At 43.3% G+C, this 19825-nt stretch overlaps 1 protein-coding gene across 5 annotated transcripts in view; it reads right to left on the bottom strand.

Moving 5' to 3' along the window:
* The window catches only part of LOC144693823 (polyamine-transporting ATPase 13A3-like), a 176470-nt gene that overhangs the window by 102148 nt on the left and 54497 nt on the right, over nucleotides 1-19825 (bottom strand). For all 5 annotated transcript variants that reach the window (XM_078563888.1, XM_078563886.1, XM_078563890.1 and 2 more), the window contains exons 8-12: nucleotides 10987-11059; nucleotides 8695-8823; nucleotides 6947-7129; nucleotides 2790-2947; nucleotides 2253-2441 (exon numbers count right to left, since the gene is read on the bottom strand). In XM_078563888.1, the coding sequence (XP_078420014.1) occupies nucleotides 2253-2441; nucleotides 2790-2947; nucleotides 6947-7129; nucleotides 8695-8823; nucleotides 10987-11059 (732 nt within the window). The remainder of the gene's footprint in view (nucleotides 1-2252; nucleotides 2442-2789; nucleotides 2948-6946; nucleotides 7130-8694; nucleotides 8824-10986; nucleotides 11060-19825) is intronic.

Here is a 19825-nt window from a genome sequence, read left to right on the forward strand (position 1 = left end):
AGCAGTTTGATTTCAGTTGGTAGGGGCATTCCACAGAAACTGCCAGAGCAGGCAGGAAGAGAGCAGGTCCCAAAGAAAACAAGAAAATCTCAAAAACCAGGGAGTTGGGCAGAAGATAGTCCCAAGAAGACAACAAAGTCAGTGGGAAAGAACAGGAATTTGAACCAGTCTGTTCAATGAAATTCAAAGTAAGGAGCAGAGGAAAAGGCTACAAGTTAAAAGACAAAGCTGTGGGGAGCAGAATCAAGACAAAGTGGGCTTGCGAGAGGCCAGAGGATTAAAGGTGGTGAATCCTTACTAAGGGCCTGTGAAGCAGTGGTGTCCTGCTTGGCACAGCCAATACCTGAGAATGTGTGTGAAGGGTGAAGCCTGAATGCATGTAGGGATCCAAGGGAGGAGAATGTCAGAAGGAATGTTCAAACTCTTGGAAGTGGATCCTTGTTGAAGGCATCCAAATGAAAGTGTAGCATGGGAGAAAATTCCAAGACAAGTTCTTCGAAAGTGGAGATTGGAAACTCTTGTGTGAAAGACGGAGTTCAGCGAGACCAGTTGGTTCACGGTATGACAAGCACCTGGGGAAGTTGATAAGAAATCCATAGCATCTGCTTTGGGTGGCATCTGTCACGGTTTCAGAGTGTGGGGTGTCCAACCACAGGTCACCTATTGGCTTATACGGACTGTGTGTTTACTATGAACACTAGAGTATAAGATAGATTTCTAACTTGTGTTACCCTTACAAATCTGTATATAACTGTAAAGGTATGGTTGTGGGTGAAGGAGTGTAATATAGTTCATCTTTTCTTGTTTAATAAATGTTTTATTCTTTTGTTAAAAGTTCATCAGCAGAAGTTCATCTGTGACTCTGTTCAGTAGCCACTCCCCATGTTTCTAAACAAAAAATAAAAGTTAGGATCTATCAAGCCAGGCTCCACACGTGGGATCTGACTTGCCCAGTAGTAACATCAGCTAGAATCGTAACAAAACCCAAAGATAAATGAGCATTTCAGTCAGACTGGAAAAAAAAAGGAGTAAAGTGTATAAGCAGACACAAAAACAGCAAATATAATTATATAAAACCTTGAAAATAGTAAAAAGTCCCAAAGTGCTTCACAGGACTATTAAACAAAATTGAATACCCTTCCATGTAAGGAGGACATTAGGACAGATGAGCAGAAAGCTTGATCAAAGAGGTAGGCTTTAAGGAGTCTCTTAAAGAGGAAAGAGAGGCAGGGAACTTTAGGGAGGAAATTAGCTTGGGGCTTGAGCACCTGAAAGTACAGCTACCAGCAGTGAAGCGATTAAAATCACGGATGCTGAAGAGGTCAGAATTGGAGAAGCGCACATATCGTGAAGGGTTATATGGCTAAAAGTTATTACAGAGATAGGGAAAGGAAAGGCCCTGGAAAGATTTAAAAAGTAGGATGAGAATGTTATAATTGAGGTGTTGCTGGACTGGGAGCCAATGTAGATCAGTGAGCACAGGGATGATAGGTGAATGTGTCCTGCAAGTTAGGGTACAGGCAGCAGAGTGTTGGATAGCTGTGGGAATTAATGTTTAAATGGCTGCAAAATGCTTAATAGAAGACTGTTAGCAAGATTTATGAGATCATTAGTGAGATGGTGCATTTAAAAAGGACAATAAAATATTTAACTAGTAGAGGATTATAAGACACGCTGTGTCATAAAACCAAAAAATCTGAAAAAATTATTTAAATGGAGCAAGAAAGCTGATGCACCAGATCTGAATTTAAAAGAGAAAATGCACATGTAACACTCGGTAATGGATCTCTCTTGAATCTCTTCTCCTTCCTCCCCCTTTTCTCCCCATTTCTTTCTCTAGCCTTACCAAAGTATTGGTTTATCTTTCAGTGTTTAGTGTTGAAGAATGCACGTTTAAAGAGTCATAACCTTCTTTTCTCTTGACAGTTACTGAACCACCATTTGCAAATTTCAGCATTTTGTGTTATTTCAGATATCCAACCTTTAAAGTATTAAATTTTCTTTGTTTCTTTGGTTGAAGCATTGATTCCCTTCCTCAAAAAAAACTACAACTTTAAAAGACCGTGGGAAGTGAAAAGTGTTTTAAAGACATTAGTAACTTATCTGTGTTGTCAGAAAGAATTTCTGAGCTGTGCCTGCATATGCAATACTCCTTATCACTTTTAAAGCTGATCTTGAAGCCACACTGATGTGGTCCCTACTACTCTTCAATAATTTTATTACTTGAGAGTGTGAATTTTACAGTTTCTAACCTTGTCGAAACAGATCAAATTAAGTTGTCCACAGATATTTATTCTCTGAGGACTGATACAGGAAATGCCTAATTTCTTCAATCTTCGTTGTGCAAACACAATCCCAGCAGTTAGTGCTGCTGGAAGAGCAGGTGGAACAGTAATTGTGATGATATCAAGTGACTCAATAATGATTTTGCCAACTCCGACCTGCACCAAAAAAGAACAAATGATGGAGATTACTTTAAAAAGCATGTGACAATAAAACAAATAAATTTGAATTTTGAGGTGTGAGTGAGCAGGGTTCTGGATAATTTTTTTTCCACTAAACCTATTAATTACTGATCAAAACATTTTCAATTTGAATTGACATTCAAGATTTATTTCTGGCGAACAGTTTCTATTAACAAAATCTATATAATAGTTGCAATTTTTTTTAAATTGCAAAGAGTTTTCAGTAATTTAACTAAGTATACAGTTCTTTAAATATAAACTTTGAAAATTGCATGTATTTTCCTCCCTTTAACAAGTTAACTAGAAAAGAGAGCGAAGACATACCCCATTCAAAACACTGTTGATAACTGTGTATAAAAATCCAATCCCTGCTACACCAACAAGGCAGAGTAGGAAGAGGTATGCATCTCTGTACAGTTTAAAATCTGTTGGTTTTGGATACAAGATTGAGCGCACAAGTTGCCCTTTTGTAGTACCAAAGCCTTTAAAAAAAAATTGAACATTATAATAGGTATAATGCAGTGCAATCCCTTTCCCATATTTATCATTTTGCATAGCATTAACTTATATAGAAATCTATTTTATAGCACTATAATTTCTGAAGTTGCACTATACTACTACTACATTTGTGTAAAAGTCAATCCCTTGTAAAAGTTGACCCTAAAACATTGGTCACAAAAAAAATCGACTTTTACACGAGTACATATGGCAATTTTCTGAACAAACACCAAAGTATTAGGAACTGCATATAGATAGTTACAAAGGATTAAACAGGTGGAATCATAATCACTGAAATTGAATATTTTTAATAAAATCACAATAACATTGGTTATGTTGGAGGATTCCATTTCTTCTGTGCCATTCCCCCATTTCAATGTATATGGTTGGGAGGTGGCTGATTGAAAATGAGGATATAACTAAAGTCTGAAGACAATGTCAAGGTTGTCCAATGGCAGGGTGCCTAGAAGAAACATGTTCGGCTAAACATTCCCAGCTGGGTCACAATCCTGCCAATGACCTCAATTTTGGGTTGGTAGGATGCCTATAGAAACCCTTTCCAATTAAGGGCAGTGGGCAGATCATGGAAGCAGGAGGCTCAATAGGAGGGCCTAGAGTAATAGCCAGCTAGCAGCTGGTGGGTGCTGCTGAGGCAGGCAGGAAACCGTGAGGGTGCCTCAAAATGGAGGTGCTCTCTGCAGCATGAAAAAATGAACAATTTCTCATAGCCACAGCCGTCAAGCCATCATAGTGGAACCCCTCCACAGAAAGGTTGCTCCCATGGCTATGGCCGTTGCATCCCAGCAGGTCTGTGCTGGGTCGATCGAATGAGGGCATCCATGGCCCCACCAGCCTGCCACCTGCAGCCCTTCAGTTAGGAAGACCCTGATGGTGTCTAAGTTCCCCAAATAGCCTTTTAATAACTGCTGGGGGGCAGGTAATCCTCGCTGTTGGCCCTGCCTCTCACAAGATTGCTCGGAGCCAGGGATATGTCGGGTAACCAATTTTGCAACTTTGCTCTGGGTCCAGGGCTGGAAAAGTTCAGCCCATATTGTTCCTGAAGCCAAGAGCAGTATACAACGTCCATGACAAATTAGAATGGGAGGTGGAGTTCAAGTGGCAAGCCATGTTTCACTCAGGGTCATACATGTGAAGAGAACAGAGGAGCTTGGTGAAGCTTATCAGTTAATCTGCATTTGGATTCCTTAATGTAAAGGAGACCGCACAATGAGCAATGAATACTCGATTAGAAGAGTACATGCAAATCATTGCATTACACATGGCTATTGAGTCCTGAATGGTGGTATAGGAGTAAGTGAATCAGTAGGTGTTGCATCTTCTGTATTTGCATGGAACAGGCAGTATACAAAAGCGAAAAAAGAATAGTTTCTCTGGAAAATGGGAAGGAAAGAGGAAGACATTTGTTTGGCGGTGGGGCCCAACATCCATTGCATCACTAAAACTGCCTAATTCCACCTCCATTGTATCACTGCTGCATCGAACATCAGCAGCTGAAACCCCCATTCGTGCTTAGGTCTCTTCCAAAGCTCTCCTGCTCACCTCCCATCTTCCACACTCAAACTTCAGCTTATCCAAAGTTTGACTGCAAATACCCTGACTTACACCAAGTCCCATTCACCCAATATCCTTGTTCTTGCTGGCCTACAATGGCTCTCAGGCCAGCAATGCTTCAAGTATAAAATTCTCATCCTTGTATTCTATGGCCTTGCTCCTCCCTAACTCTGTTACCTCCTCCAGCCCTACAAGCCTCAGAGATATCTACACTCCTCCATTTCTGCACTCCTGTCCTTGCAATTTGCTTTGCCCCTCAATTGGGAGCTGTGCCTTTGGCCAATTAGGTCCTAAGCTCTAGAATTCCCTCCCTAAATCTCTCCACCTCCTTTAATATGCTTCTTAAAATCTACCTCTTTCACCAAGCACATATCACTTGTCTTTATTACATTTATGTGGCTCAGTATCAAATTTTATTTACAACATTCCTGCAAAGCAGCCATGGACATTTTATTGTATTTAAGGTGCTACATAAATGCATGGCGTTGTTGTGGGTGACAGAAATGGCAGATGATCATATGATGAATATTGAGGATTATAAAATGGAAAGCAAGAGCTGAGGTTCTCTATCAGAGTGGTTGGTGGGGAGTGCAGGGAAGGAAAGGACCTGGCCAGTGGTGATGGGGAGGGGATAGTATCAGGAGAAGCACAGGAATTGGGATATATCCCAAAGAGCCTGTTGATTACAGCAGAAGGAAATCCTTGGCTGAGAAAAATAAATGACATGCTTACCATGTGCAAATGGAAATTTCCCACTATGGACATCCATAAGTGAGACATACTTAACTATTGTTGAAAAGAGAGACATCCGCCAAAGCTTTTCATCTTGCACTCATCAGGACAACCTCAAGAATGCCAAATGATCACAGCAATTGATACTAACAGAGAAAAGGGTGCCAATTGATTGGCAAGTCGGCCAATTTGAACGACAGGTTAAGCAAGACATTTCATGCTGCTACAATGCAGTGGCTATGCAAGTGTTACTTTCCATCAACAGGATATTGCTGTCAGTCCACAAAGACATTCTGCCTACAATTGAGCAACATCATCTATGAATTTCAGTACCGTGCATTCCAGCAACTGGCTGATCAAATCAAACAGTATGTTCCATCAGCTGTTCATAATAGGCAATACTGACCATACTCAACCAGCCCACACTTGCAAACAAAATGTCTACTGTAAGGTATAATTCTGTAATTCGGCAGCATTTCCTAAACAACCCTGAATGCACTAATAGCTAAACTAAAATCCAATTTAAGATAATCAGTCAAGCTCATAATGTGGCTCATTTACGCTTGCTAGAAGCAACACAGGTTCATGTGCAAGAACTCGTTCTCTGAAAACAAAAGGTATATATTCAAGCCTTGTGTCTTTTCTGAATTACCCAGGAGCTTGGGGAGCCTATTGTTTCCCGTCTCCATTATTGTCACCATGGCAACGCCTCAGCCAGAGCCAACTGGCCAACCAAACAGCACCCTTTTTTTCTTACAGTATAAATTCTTGAGATTGTTTGAAATTTGGCATTCCTGCATTTGTCCTGGTGAGTACAAGATGCAAAGATTTGACAACGTGTTTCTATTTTTATCAATATTCAAGTCCAGTATCAACAAGGGGCGCGTTTTGTAAAATTCCAGCCTTTCCATGTTACATTTTCAGCTCATACAGCATGACATCCAAACATGCCATGACATTATATGAAACATACTATTTAAATGAGTGGAATCGCCCTTTTTACTACAATACTTATTCTATAGTACAATGGGAAAAATGACCTTTTTCCTGACATATACCGCTGGTCCTGGGTCCCCTTTTTATTCACTTTTTATTATTTTAATTTTACTTTGAATGAATCTAAGCTAATTAAATAAATTTCTTGTGTTATAAGTTTTCACATCCTTGCAGTAAATTTATCAACAATCATGTTTTTTTTTATATTCAATTCATGTGGACGTTGCTGGCTCGGCCAGCATTTATTGCCCATCCCTAATTGCCCTTGTTCAGAGGGCAATTAAGAGTCAACCACATTACTGTGGGTTTGGAGTCACATGTAGGCCAGATCAGGCAAGGACGGCAGATTTCCTTCCTTAAAAGACATTACCAGGTGGGTTTTTACAACATTCGGCAATGGTTTTGTGGTCATCAGCAGGCTTTTAATTCCAGATTTTGATTGAATTCAAATTTCACCATCTGCCATGGTGGGATTCGAACCCGGGTCCCCAGAGCATTACCCTGGGTCTCTGGAATACTAGTCCAGTAACAATACCACTATGCCACTGCTTCAATTGTTTCAACCAGTTTATTAGAACAGTTAAATGCATAATCTCTATTTATACATATAAATATCATTCACACCAAAATTTATCACAGTGCATACTGGCTTCTAGCCAGTCTATCTGGGAAAAGTACCTTACCTGTTCTAACTACAACAGCTTTGACAAGTTCCCCAGTATAAAATCGTGTCTGGATTACAGTACTACCACAGAAGAGTGTGTGCCGTTTGTGCTTTTCTGGATTGTAGATTTCATCTTCCTCTAGGCCTTTGGAACTCTTAATTGGATTTGGTAAATTGACTTTCATTACAGGAACACTTTCACCTTTATTAAAAGAAAAAGAATGCAAGATGGAATTGTACGAGGGTCATAAAATAGTAAATTTTTTAAAAATTGTGATTCCAATCTCTGCTGCACCTGTGTGTGGCATTTTTATTTTCCACAGCACTATTTTTATGTATTTCTGAGCAGCAGCCAATGCTTTAGAATGTGCCAACAAGAAATTGGGTTGATTGTGCTAAAAGTAAATTCATTTTAAGAAAATCCTCATTCTTTCAGTATGAACTGGATTCAACCCCATAAATGAAAGTGCAATGTATAACCAAGCACCACAGTCAAAGGTTAATTGGCACAATTAGAAATCTTGTGGTTTCTGAAGGATTTCCTATTCTGGCCACTTGAGTAGGAAGTAATTCTAATTATAACTAAACTAAGATTCTTAGAGGATAATTTATCTTCAGGGTTAGTATAAAACTGGCGATATTGGCTGTTTTACACTCGGACTGACTGGCATAGGAACAAAAATATTCATCCCCGGAGCCTATTCCAATATTCAATTAGACAATCACCAATCTGTACCTCAACTCCATTTTCCCATCTTTGATTGCTAGCTCAATGCCTGTACCTAATAAAAAGTTGCTGTAGGTTTTGCGCTGTTTGACCAGATGGGGCATTGAAAGCCAACAAAGAAACTTCTTTAGCCAGAGAGTGGTGAATCTATGGAATTCATTGCTACAGAAGGCTGTGGAGGCCAGGTCATTGAGTGTATTTAAGACTGAGATAAATAGGTTCTTGATTGGTATGGGGATCAAAGGTTACGGGAAGAAGGCGGGAGAATGGGGTTGAGAAACTTATCAGCCATGATTGAATGGCGGAGCAGACTCGATGGGCCGAATAGCCTAATTTCTGCTCCTATGTCTTATGGTCTAAAGTATCTGTAATACCAACAAAATAGAAATCTCAAAAAAATATTGATCTATTCCTAAGTTAAATAGTCACTCAAAAATCGATGGCTGTTAAGTTTTAAATTTCTTGAGAATACCATACATCACTGCAAACTATCTAAAAACATCCATAACAACGTGGATATTCAATATCAGAGTTAAGGCAAGCTAGTAAATTGGCAATACCATTGAATATCCTCATTGCGTTATTCAATACTTCAATGCATTTACAATTCCTTTACCATTGCATTCTAGAATCATATATAAGTACAGGTTCAGAAAAGACGCTGTAGTGCATTTGGCCAATCCCAAATACTAAAACTTCTCAATCAACCACTCCTTCAAATATGTACCCAATTCTCTGAAATCTTCACTACAATGTTGGCCTTCATTATCTCCCTGTCTGTTCAACACATTCATGATCCTTTACAAAGTAGTTAATTATAAACAGTTCTTGTTTCTTCCTTCTTCTGCTCAAGCCATACTTTGGTTCTAGAGTTTGTGCCAATCTGAAAGATATCAGGGTTCAATTTCCTTACACCTTTTAACAATAATGAATAGTTGAATAATATCTTCCCGAGAAGAGAATTTTAACGAATGTAACTGAAATTTTCAGAAAGTGCCACTGAATTATAATATAATTTCATTTCATCCTCTGTGTATTACCTGTTAACATGCTTTCATTAACAATGCAAGTACCACTGAGCAGCACTGAATCACAAGGCATTATTGTCCCATTAGTTGGAATGACTATGTCACCAGGCACCAGATCTGTGGACAAAGTTTCCTCTATTTCTGAAAGATACAGAAAACAAGGCATTTTATTTCTCATTATACTCCAATGAAGCAGCTATTGTTCAAACCACTTCCTTAAAATTTTAAATGCAAATTCAATCACACCAGATGAAGTAGCACACAGACATTGCAAAAACATTTTTAACTCCGTGCTCCTCATGGTTTCCAAACTCAGCCTCGCCACTTGATGCGACAAATAAGGGTACTTTATGTCAGATATTTTGCAGCAAATGCAATTTAAAAATTGGCTTCAGCCATTATTGTCTCTGATATGCATCCTTCTGTGGAAATAATTACCAATATATTTTAATTGGCTGCATAAAAAAATACCTCAACAGTATAAATAACTGAGGAAAACATCTGTCCTAACTAGGTTTTATTTGTTCATTGCCTTTGGTCAGAAACTTAAGTCAAAAAATTGTTTAGTGGTTGAAATAGCCTAAAAAATATTGCCACGTAAAAAAAAACCTTTAATCTCTCCAAGTATAGCTCAAATCCAATTGCGAGGATTGAACAAAAGTGCTCTAGTGACAAATCTTCCCTTCAGTTTTTTTTGTTGTCTGAAATGCCTAACCTTAGTCAAATGCCTCTATTATTTTTTGCAGCTTGACAGATCATGAGATAAAATTACTCTCTCTTATTGCTAAACCATTAGGGAAATTATAAAGTCAGTGGCAAGCCTTCAGACATTACATCTCACAAAGTGTGAAATTAGTCAAACACAGTCATTTCATTAAGGAAACAGCACAACAAGAAAAGCCTCCCATGTTACAAATCACAACTCTGGTTACTTAGCCTTGGTCTAGCTGGAGACCTAAATTCAGCATACAGATTAAGTTTTTGATTATCCACTTTCATTCGACATGGAATCTCATCAAAAAAACTTGTTTCTGATCAAACACTGTGACAACAGTTCACTTGAAAAAAAGTATTTCAACAATTGATAGACAGATTCTAATTTAATTGTTTAATTGATATGCTGATTCAGTATTCCACAAAATCATATGACCTCTGCATATTAATTAAAAGTCTATAAACAGGTCTAACCAAGTAGTTTTAATTTGTACACACTGATCTGATAATATTACACTGCCCTCCTTCTAAAGGAGGCAGGGGAAGATGGTGGTCATTCCATGTATTTTCCAGTGAGCAATATGCATGGACACACAGTTAATTATTAAACCTGTGCACAATAATCCATTCAGGCTCCCTAGAAAGATACTGGTTTGGGATCTTGGAACACGCAGTCTGCTCAGTGAAGCCACTTTTTGCTCTGAACACAATGGCCCAAATTTTCCAGTCTGCGGATCGTCGGAGATGGCGTGTAAATTTGGAGATGCGCGTCAGGGCCCGCAGAAATCCTGATGCACAGATATGCGCTGTAATTGTCCGGGAATTTTAAAATTCCGATGGGCTGACTTCTGCTGTCCGGAGCTCTCTGCGAACGTCTCCAACCCTGAGCTCAGGGTGAAAATCTGGACCAGATACGTGGGACTTACCTGCATATTTACCTTGAGATTATTAACACAGTTTAATACCTGACTTGACTCAGTGGATAGCCAACGTAACTCAACTGAGCAATGCAGCCGACACACACACCACCCCCACCCCCTTACCTGGGTACGACGATTACTGTTGTAAACAGGGAGTGTATCCTCCCTTCTTCCATTTCTTGTTGCACTCAACAGTCTTCCACTGGAGAGGCTGTACTGACCCTGAGATGCTGCAGCCTGCATCAGAAGATACAGCTGAAAAATCGTAAACGGGTTGGGTTGCAGAAATCCTTGTGGGCAGTTTCAATGCACTCAGCATCGACCTGACTGAAGATTTAGGCCAAGATAAAACTGGCCCTTTTCCCAAAAATAACATGGGAAGCATTCAACCAAGGTTAGGCATTTCAGACAACAAAAAAACCAAAGGGAAGATTTGTCACTAGAGCAATTTTGTTCAATCCTAGCAATTGAATTTGAGCTATACTTGGAGAGATTAAAGGATTGTTTTTAATGTGGTAATGTTTGAAAGTTGAAAGCTGCTTATTCTCTCAGTTTCAAACTGGAGTGTAACCTGGAAAGATTTTACATTCACAAAATATCAGCTTGAATATTTAACTTTTTAAATTAAGTAAAATCTTACCTTTTCCAATCATCTTAGAAATTCACTTACCGCTGTTTGCTCTGCACACTGAAACTCTGATAATGCTATGAGCTGCTACCATGTCATGCAACATAACGTATTGCTGAAAAAAGAATCAAAACAATTAAAATCCAATATAACTGTACAGTTACAAATATATCTGCAAACTAACAAAATTCCAAGTTTCTGAGTTTAATCACCCAGCCTGGTAGGAACATAGGGACTGCTAGATGATAAAAGACAAAGACCTATCAAGTTACTTTATATCATGCTGGTAGCCTAAAAAAATCACCAGACATGATACAAGGAAAGTCTCCAGAGGATGGAGAGCTTTGAGAACAATAGTTCTAAAGTCACCTGTTCTTCCCAAATATGCAACATTTATCACATGTCATGTACTAAAATGAAGTGGGTTGGAAGGCAGTTAAAATTGCTGCAGGGTACCTGGCACTTCATTCCCACTGATCACCATTTAATCTTGCAGACGCACCAGCAGGAGAAAATCAGGGAAAATACATGCAAATCAGAATGCTATAACATTAGCGTTTCAATGCAATTTTAACTCAAAATCGCATCAACTTCCAATTGGTGTCAAGTCTGCTAATAAAACTTAATGGGATTGGTGACTCAGAGCCACTGAAAGTGCTATATAAAAGAGTACTCAATTGCAACTGATTGAATCATAGGAGTGTAGGAAATAGGAGCAGGAGTAGGCCATTCGCCCCCTCAAGACTGCTCAGCCATTCAACTAGATCATGGCGGATCTTCTACCTCAATGTCATTTTCCTGCACTATCCCCATATCCCTTGGTATCTTTAATATCTAGAAACGTCTCAATCGCTGCCTTGAATATACTCAATGACTGAGTCTCCACAGCCCTCTGGGGTAGAGAATTCCAAAGATTCACCACCCGCTGACTGACAAAACTCCTCATCTCAGTCTTAAATGGCCTACCCCTTACTCCGAGACACCATCCCCTGATTTCAGACACCACCCAGCCAGGGGAAACATCCTTTCTGCATTTACCTTGTTGAGTGCTGTAAGAATTTTGTATGCTTCAGTGAGACCATCTCTCATTCGTCTAAACTCTAGAGCAGGCTTGTCCAACTGGCCCGTGGGCCTCATTGTGGCCAGTGAAGCCCCTCTAAGAGGCCCCCGGAGCCACTGCTCAAACGCCGGTAAGACAGGCTGGTAAGTTTAAAATGCAGGTAAGTGAAGTTCAAGATTTTGCAAGGGACACCTCTCCAATCACAGGTCACTCCTTTCCTGCATTTGCTGCTGATAGGCTCACTATCAACAGCAAATGAGGGAGAGAAACAGTCTCTGATTGAAGGAGCAGCAAACACCAGCAGCAGCGCATGTGCTGAGTGTGGCCTGGGCTAGGGCAACGCAGCTGCAGGCCCCGGGAGAGAAGGTGCATGGCGTGCAAGGGAGAGTAAGTATATGGCAGTGAGAATGTGTGTGTGGGATTGAGAGTGTGTATGTATGGGAGTGTGCGTGTATGTGGAGGTGAGAGTGTGCGTGTGTGTGGAGGTGAGAGTGTGCGTGTGTGGGGGAGTAACAGTGTGTGTGTGTGTGTGTGTGTATAGTGGGGGTGGGGCGGAGTGAGAGCATGTGTTTGAGAGAGTGAGAGAGTGAGAGGTCTTGTCTTAGTCCCAGTCTCAGGCCTCTCACTCACTCTTACCTTTTTTTTTTGTAAAAATATACTTTATTCATAAAAAATCTTCAATCACATTCAAAACCATTTCAAAAACAACATTACAAGGGTACAATCCAGGTTAAACTTTTACAAAATGTATCACCAGGTGCATCAGTACAAACAATATTACATTCATTTACAGCCTTTCATTTTGATCTGTACAGCCCGAGGGGCTCTAAACAGTTCCCAGTCTCTCGGTGCGCTGTGGTAGAAAGGTCTTAGACAGCGACCCTTCCCCATTGCGCCTTTGCGGCAGCTGCCCCAAGCTTTAGTGCGTCCCTCAGCACGTAATCCTGGACTTTGGATTGTGCCAGTCCGCAACAATCGGTCGGGGACAACTCTTTGTGCTGGAAGACCAACAAGTTTCGGGCAGACCAAAGCGCCTCTTTCACCGAGTTGATGATCCTCCAGCTGCAGTTGATGTTTGTCTCGGTGTGTGTCCCTGGGAACAGCCCGTAGAGCACAGAGTCCTGTGTCACAGAACTGCTCGGGATGAACCTCGACAGCAACCACTGCATCTCTCTCCAGACTTTCTTTGCAAAGGCACAATCCACAAGGAGGTGGACAACGGTCTCTTCCCCACCACAGCCACCTCGAGGGCAACGTGCAGAGGGGGTGAGCTTCCTGGCGTGTAGGAAGGATCTGACGGGGAGGGCCTTTCTCACCACTAGCCAAGCTACATCTTGGTGCTTGTTGGAAAGTTCTGGCGATGAGGCATTCTGCCAAATGACTTTGACAGTCTGCTCGGGGAACCATCCCACAGGGTCCACCCTCTCCTTATCCCTCAGGGCCTCTAGGACGTTACGTGCTGACCACTGCCTGATGGACTTGTGGTCAAAGGTGTTTTTCTGCATAAATTTTTCCACCAGGGACAGGTGGTACGGCACGGTCCAACTACTTGGAGCGTTCCGCGGCAGCGTGGCCAGACCCATCCTTCGCAACACCGGGGACAGGTAGAACCTCAGCACGTAGTGACACTTGGTGTTTGCGTACTGAGGGTCTACGCACCGCTTGATGCAGCCACACACAAAGGTGGCCATCAGTATGAGGGCGATGTTGGGCACGTTTTTTCCCCCTTTATCTAGAGGCTTGTACATCGCGTCCCTGCGGACACGATCCATTTTCGACCTCCAGATAAAGCGGAAGATGGCTCGAGTGATCGCCATCGCGCAGGAGTCTGGAATGGGCCAGACCTGCGCCACGTACAGCAACAGCGAGAGTACCTCACACCTGATGACCAGGTTCTTACCCGCAATGGAGAGGGAGCGTCGCTCCCACATGCCCAGTTTCCTTTTCACCATAGCCACTCGCTCCTTCCAGTTTCTAACGCATGCCCCGATCCCTCCGAACCATATCCCCAGCACCTTCAGGCCGTCAGCCCTGACAGTGAAGGGGACAAAGGATCGGTCAGCCCAGTTCCCAAAGAACATGGCCTCGCTCTTCCCACGATTTACCTTGGCTCCCGAGGCCAGTTCGAACTGGTCGCAGATGTGCATCAGTCTGCGCACCGACAGCGGGTCCGAGCAGAAGACGGCGACGTCGTCCATGTACAGGGAGGCTTTTACCTGAGTGCCTCCACTGCCTGGGATCGTCACTCCTCTTATGCCCGGATCCTTCCTGATGGACTCGGCAAAGGGTTCTATGCAACACACGAAAAGGACAGGCGAGAGAGGACAGCCCTGCCTGACTCCAGATTTAATCGGAAAGCTATCTGTTTCCCACCCATTGATTGAGACTGCGCTACTGATGTTAGTGTAGAGCAGTTGGATCCAATTTCGAATTCCCTCCCCAAACCCCATTTTGGAGAGCACATCCCCCATGTAGGTGTGCGATATTCTGTCAAAGGCCTTCTCCTGATCCAAGCTGATGAGGCAGGTATCCACACCCCTGTCCTGTACATAGGCAATCGCCTCTCACTCACTCTTACCACTAAACACCAGTGCATACACACACCCACTCACAGCAGGTGAAGGTGAATGAGTGAGCACCGAGACAGGGAGTGAGCCTGGCACACACACACTGACCATTTTTATTAATTACTCTTTATTGCTATGAATATTGCTTTACTTTTGCTCAGCAACTGTTCCTTTTCTTAATACCTCAAATTTTTTTTTGAAATTCAGTTTAATGTTGTGCCGAGCCTTATCATTCTGAAATTTGCTCAGCGGCCCCTTGAGTGAGAAAAAATGCAAATGTGGCTCCCCCTCCCTGAGCGAAAAGGTTGGACAAGCTTGCTCTAGAGAATATAGGTCCAGTCTCCTCAATCTCTCCTCATAGGACAATCCTGCCATCCCAGGGATTAGTCTAGTGAACCTTCAGTACACATGGATAATATATCCTTCCTTAGGTAAGGAGACCAAATCTGTACACAATACTCTAGGCGCATTCTCACCAAGGATCTATATAATTGCAGCAAAATTTCTTTACTCCTGTACTCAAATCCTCTTGCAATAAAGACCAACATGCCATCTGCCTTCCTAATTGCTTGCTGCACGTGCATGATGGCTTTCAGTGACTTTTGAACAAGGACACCCAGGTACCTTTGAACATCAACACTTCCCAATCTCTCACTATTTAAGGAACACCCTGAATTTCTGTTTTTCCTACTAAAATGGATAACTTCACATTTTTCCACATATATTCCATCTGTCATGTTGTTGTCCACTCTCAGCCTGTCTAAATCCTCTTGAAGCGTCTTTGCATCCTCCTCACAACTCATATTTCCACATAGCTTTGTGTCATCAGTAAACTTGGAAATATTGCATTTGGTCACAAAACCAAATCATTGATATAGATTGTGAATAGATGGAGCCCAAGCACTGATTCTTGCGATACCCCACTGGTCACAGCCTGCCAACCTGAGAATGACCTGTTTATTTCTACTAAGATAAAAGCAAAATACTGCGGATGCTGGAAATGGTTAACTGTATCCCTCTCTGCAGATGCTGTCAGGCCTGCTGAGTTTTTCCAGGTATTTTTATTTTTGTTTTTGTTCTGTTTATTTCTACTGTTTTCTTTCCATTAACCAATTCTCAATCCATGCCAGTATATTCCACCAATCCCATGTGCTCTAGTTTTGCTTATAACCTCCTGTGTGGGATCTTATGGGAAGCCTTCTGAATATCCAAATACACCAAACCCATTGATTCTCCCTTATCTATTCTGCTAGTTACATCCTCAAAACTCCAACAGGTTTATCAAACATGATTTCCCTTTCACAAATCCATGCTGACTCTGCCCAATCCTACCATTATTCTCCAAGTGTAGGTTATCATATCCTTCATAATAGATTCTAGCATTTTCCTTACTCCTGATACCAGGCTCATAGGTCTGTAGTTCCCTTTTTTCTATCTCCCTCCTTTCTTAAATAATGGGGTTACATTTGCTACCTTCCAATCTGCAGGAACCATGCCAGAATCTATAGAATTTTGGAAGATGATCACCAATGCATCCACTATCTTTATAGCCACCTCTTTCAACACTCTGGGATGTAGATATGGTTCAGGAAATTTAACCAACTTTCAGTCCCATTAATTTCCCCAATACTACTTTTTTTCCACTAATACTAATTTCTTTCAGTTCCTCATTCTTGCTAGTCACCTGGTTCTCTATTACTCCCAGGAGGTTTCCACGAAGACAGACACAAAGGGTGGAAATTTACACTCCCACCAGAAGTGGGAATCATGGAAGGCGGGGGAACTAAATTTGGCATGTTCGAAAAAGTCAGTTTCCCACCAGCGGGAAATTAGTTTGGAATTTAATTCTCCCAACTTTGATAGCAGGCTAAAGATGGGTCGGGTTTCCCACTGACCTACATTAGAAACCACATTTGCATTCATTTGTATCTCGTGAATGCGCATTCAGAGGCCAACTTGCCGGAATTAAGTCCCCTTTCCAAATTAAGTGCCCCACTAGCGGATAACTACAATGGCCTGTTTCCCGACTGTATATAAGTGGCGTGCACCTGGCGAGCTTCATTTCATCAATGACTTTGAGGTCAGTAGATGCTGCTTTTGACTACCTTTAAGAGCGCTGCTACAAGATTTTGGATGTTTGTATCACAAGCTGCTGGACACAGGAGGCAATACCAGCAAGGGGGGGAGGCAATACCAGCAAGGGGGGGAGGCAATACCAGCAAGGGGGGGAGGCAATACCAGCAAGTGGGGGAGGCAATACCAGCAAGTGGGGGAGGCAATACCAGCAAGGAGGGGAGGCAATACCAGCAAGGGGGGGAGGCAATACCAGCAAGTGGGGGAAGGCAATACCAGCAAGGGGGGGAGGCAATACCAGCAAGGGGGGGAGGCAATACCAGCAAGGGGGGGAGGCAATACCAGCAAGTGAGGGAAGGCAATACCAGCAAGGGGGGGGAGGCAATACCAGCAAGGGGGGGAGGCAATACCAGCAAGGGGAGGGAGGCAATACCAGCAAGGGGGGGAGGCAATACCAGCAAGGGGGGAAGGCAATACCAGCAAGGGGGGGAGGCAATACCAGCAAGGGGGGAGAGGCAATACCAGCAAGGGGGGGAGGCAGGGGGGTTGTGTGAGATGGAGGCAGGACTAAGGGGGGAGCACGGGAGGGAGGGGGAGGTAGGGATGGGACCGAAACAGGACTTGGGGGTGGTCAAGGAACAGAGTGGAGTAGTGAAAGACTGTCCTGTGGCAAGAGTTAAAGACTGTCCAAGGAAGAGTCACTGCCCTGAGGCTGAGGCCATGCTGTCGGGGCACTTTGGGGCATATTGAGCAGACTGTCCTGTAGTTGTACGGGCCATGTTAGAGGGCTCTTGCATGCCACACATATCTTGGTCCCGGTCTAGGGTGGAAAAGGCCTCTTGAGGCAGTGGGCAGTGACAGTCGTGCACAGTATGTTGTGCAGGGCATGCTCAGTCACCTAAGGAATTTGGTCCTGAGGGTTTGAGTCATGGTATTGCAAGGCAGAGGGCACAGACATAGTCAGGGGAGGCATCTGTGTTCTGTATGTCGGTAGCTGAAATATCATGGGAGAGTATTGGATGGTCTCATGGGAGGGGGGTTCCTGAAAAGTCAGGGTGCATGTGGCCTCAAAAAGGGGAAGGGTCAGGTTGACAAAGAGCATGGGGACAACAACAGTAAAGGGTTCAGGGGGAGAACAAGAATATCCACATGGATAATTATGGGTTCAAGGGATTTTTTTTATTCTTTCACTGGATGTGGGCGTCACTGCCTAGGCCAGCATTTATTACCAATCCCTAATTGCCCTTGAGAAGGTGGTGGTGAGCCATCTTCTTGAACCGTTGCAGTCCATGTGGTGTAGGTACATCTACAGTGTTGTTAGGAAGGGATTTCTAGGATCTTGACCCAGCGACAGTGAACAAATGACGATATAGTTCCAAGTCAGGATGGCATGTGGCTTGGAAAGGAACTTGCAAGTGGCGGTGTTCCCATGCATCTGCTGCCCTTGTCCTTCAAGATGGTAGAGGTCATGGGTTGGAAGATGCTGTCAAAGGAGCCTCGGTGAGTTGGTGAGTTGCTGCAGTACATCTTGCAGATGGAGCAACAGGGGGAGGCTGGATAGTGATAGGAGGGAGGGGAATTAGAAGGCAGTGGGTATGGAGGAGGATAGGAGGATGATAGCGTGGGGGAGGTTGGAAATTGGTGTCCCATACAAAGGTCAGCAGCACCATTTTCGAGCTCACCTTACAATGACGTGGTTCAAGAAACAAGTTAGAAATAAAATCAATTGGGGGGGGGTGGTTTCAAGGCATGTGGGAGGAGTTCAACACAGCAATTTTGGGCCGATTGAAGGGGCACCCTATATCTGTCCTGCTCAAACCAAGAAGAGCATGACTCAACTGAGTGCAGGACCCGAGCGTCAAATGCACAATGAATAAGCTTTGCTCATTTACTAATGGTGCGCTTTCAGGCAAGAATCCATTAAGTTTAGGTGCTGTGGTGCATATGGTCTTAACTGGCATCTGATCCTCACAGATGCATGTCAGAATGGATGTATGGTCAAAACATCAATGGCCATGTCTACTGTACAGAGGCAGTATGGGCCCTACAAGCCTCCATGTTCCCAGTGCACTGGTCATGGCATTCAAGGCACCATGCTTGCAGTCAGGGCATAATGCAAGGATTGGGTATCAATAGTTATTGTCAAGACTACTGGAGGACAACCAACACAAGGCTAACTGTGGCTCCTAGAACTTGGGCCTTTCGACCCTAATTAAGATCCTCATTATGAATGAGCAGTCCCGTCTGAAGGGAAAGCTCAGTCATGTGCCATCCTCCAGGATGAGATCAGCTTCCAAGAGGTGGTCTTTGCATGCAATGTGCAAACTGAGGGAAAGTCAAGGGCTGGAGACTGCATACCTTATTGCCTTGTATATGGAGGGAGACCATTCCACCGGAACTACCATTGATTGCTCAATTGCATCCGTTCACAAATACAAGGAGGAGTGGAGAGTGCAGGCTGAAGGCAATGCTGCCTTCTTGATAGCTTTGATTAGAATGAGAAGGGGGGCCCATCGCCGATTGGTACACCCAAGGAAGCCCATCGCCCTGAGGAACAACAGCCAGCAAGGCCCAAGGAAGATTCAGATGCTGACGAGGAGGGCCAGATCCACAAAGATGTTTGACACAGGCCTGTTGTCTGAGATTACTTATGTGGGCGTCCTCTGGAGGCCCGAGGCATGGGGAATCCCAGCCTGTTAAGCATCTCCTGCTCTGGGGTGGGTGCACCCTCCTTGGCCTGGTCTGCTGAAGTTGATGGGGGTCACAGGCAGAGGCGATTTGGAGCGGCAGGACACCCTTGGAGTGTCCTGAGTGGATGCCCCCAGGGTGTCTGGCTGGTGCTCCTTCTCCCTTTGGGTGCCTGAGTGCCCTTCCCTGGCTCCTTGAGGAGAAGAGGCACCTGGGGGAGGTCAAAATGCTCCATCGCATTCTCACATAGCCACTGCTGGAATGCAACCATGGCTAGAGTGATGGTGTGCAGGACCAGGCGCAAATCTGGCCGAAACTACTAGACTTGAGTCTCCAAGGCAGTCACAACTCTTCCCATGGAGATTTCGATGTGCTCGCACGCTGAACATCAAACAGAACCTGTAAGGATTCCTCCATCCTTTGCCCCAGTCTGATAATGGGCTCTGACAACTCTGTCTGATATTCCCCTGCCTGTCTTTGCATCTCCAGCATT

Source organism: Cetorhinus maximus, chromosome 19 (genome assembly GCF_964194155.1).
Source record: "Cetorhinus maximus chromosome 19, sCetMax3.hap1.1, whole genome shotgun sequence".
Lineage (NCBI taxonomy): Eukaryota > Metazoa > Chordata > Chondrichthyes > Lamniformes > Cetorhinidae > Cetorhinus > Cetorhinus maximus.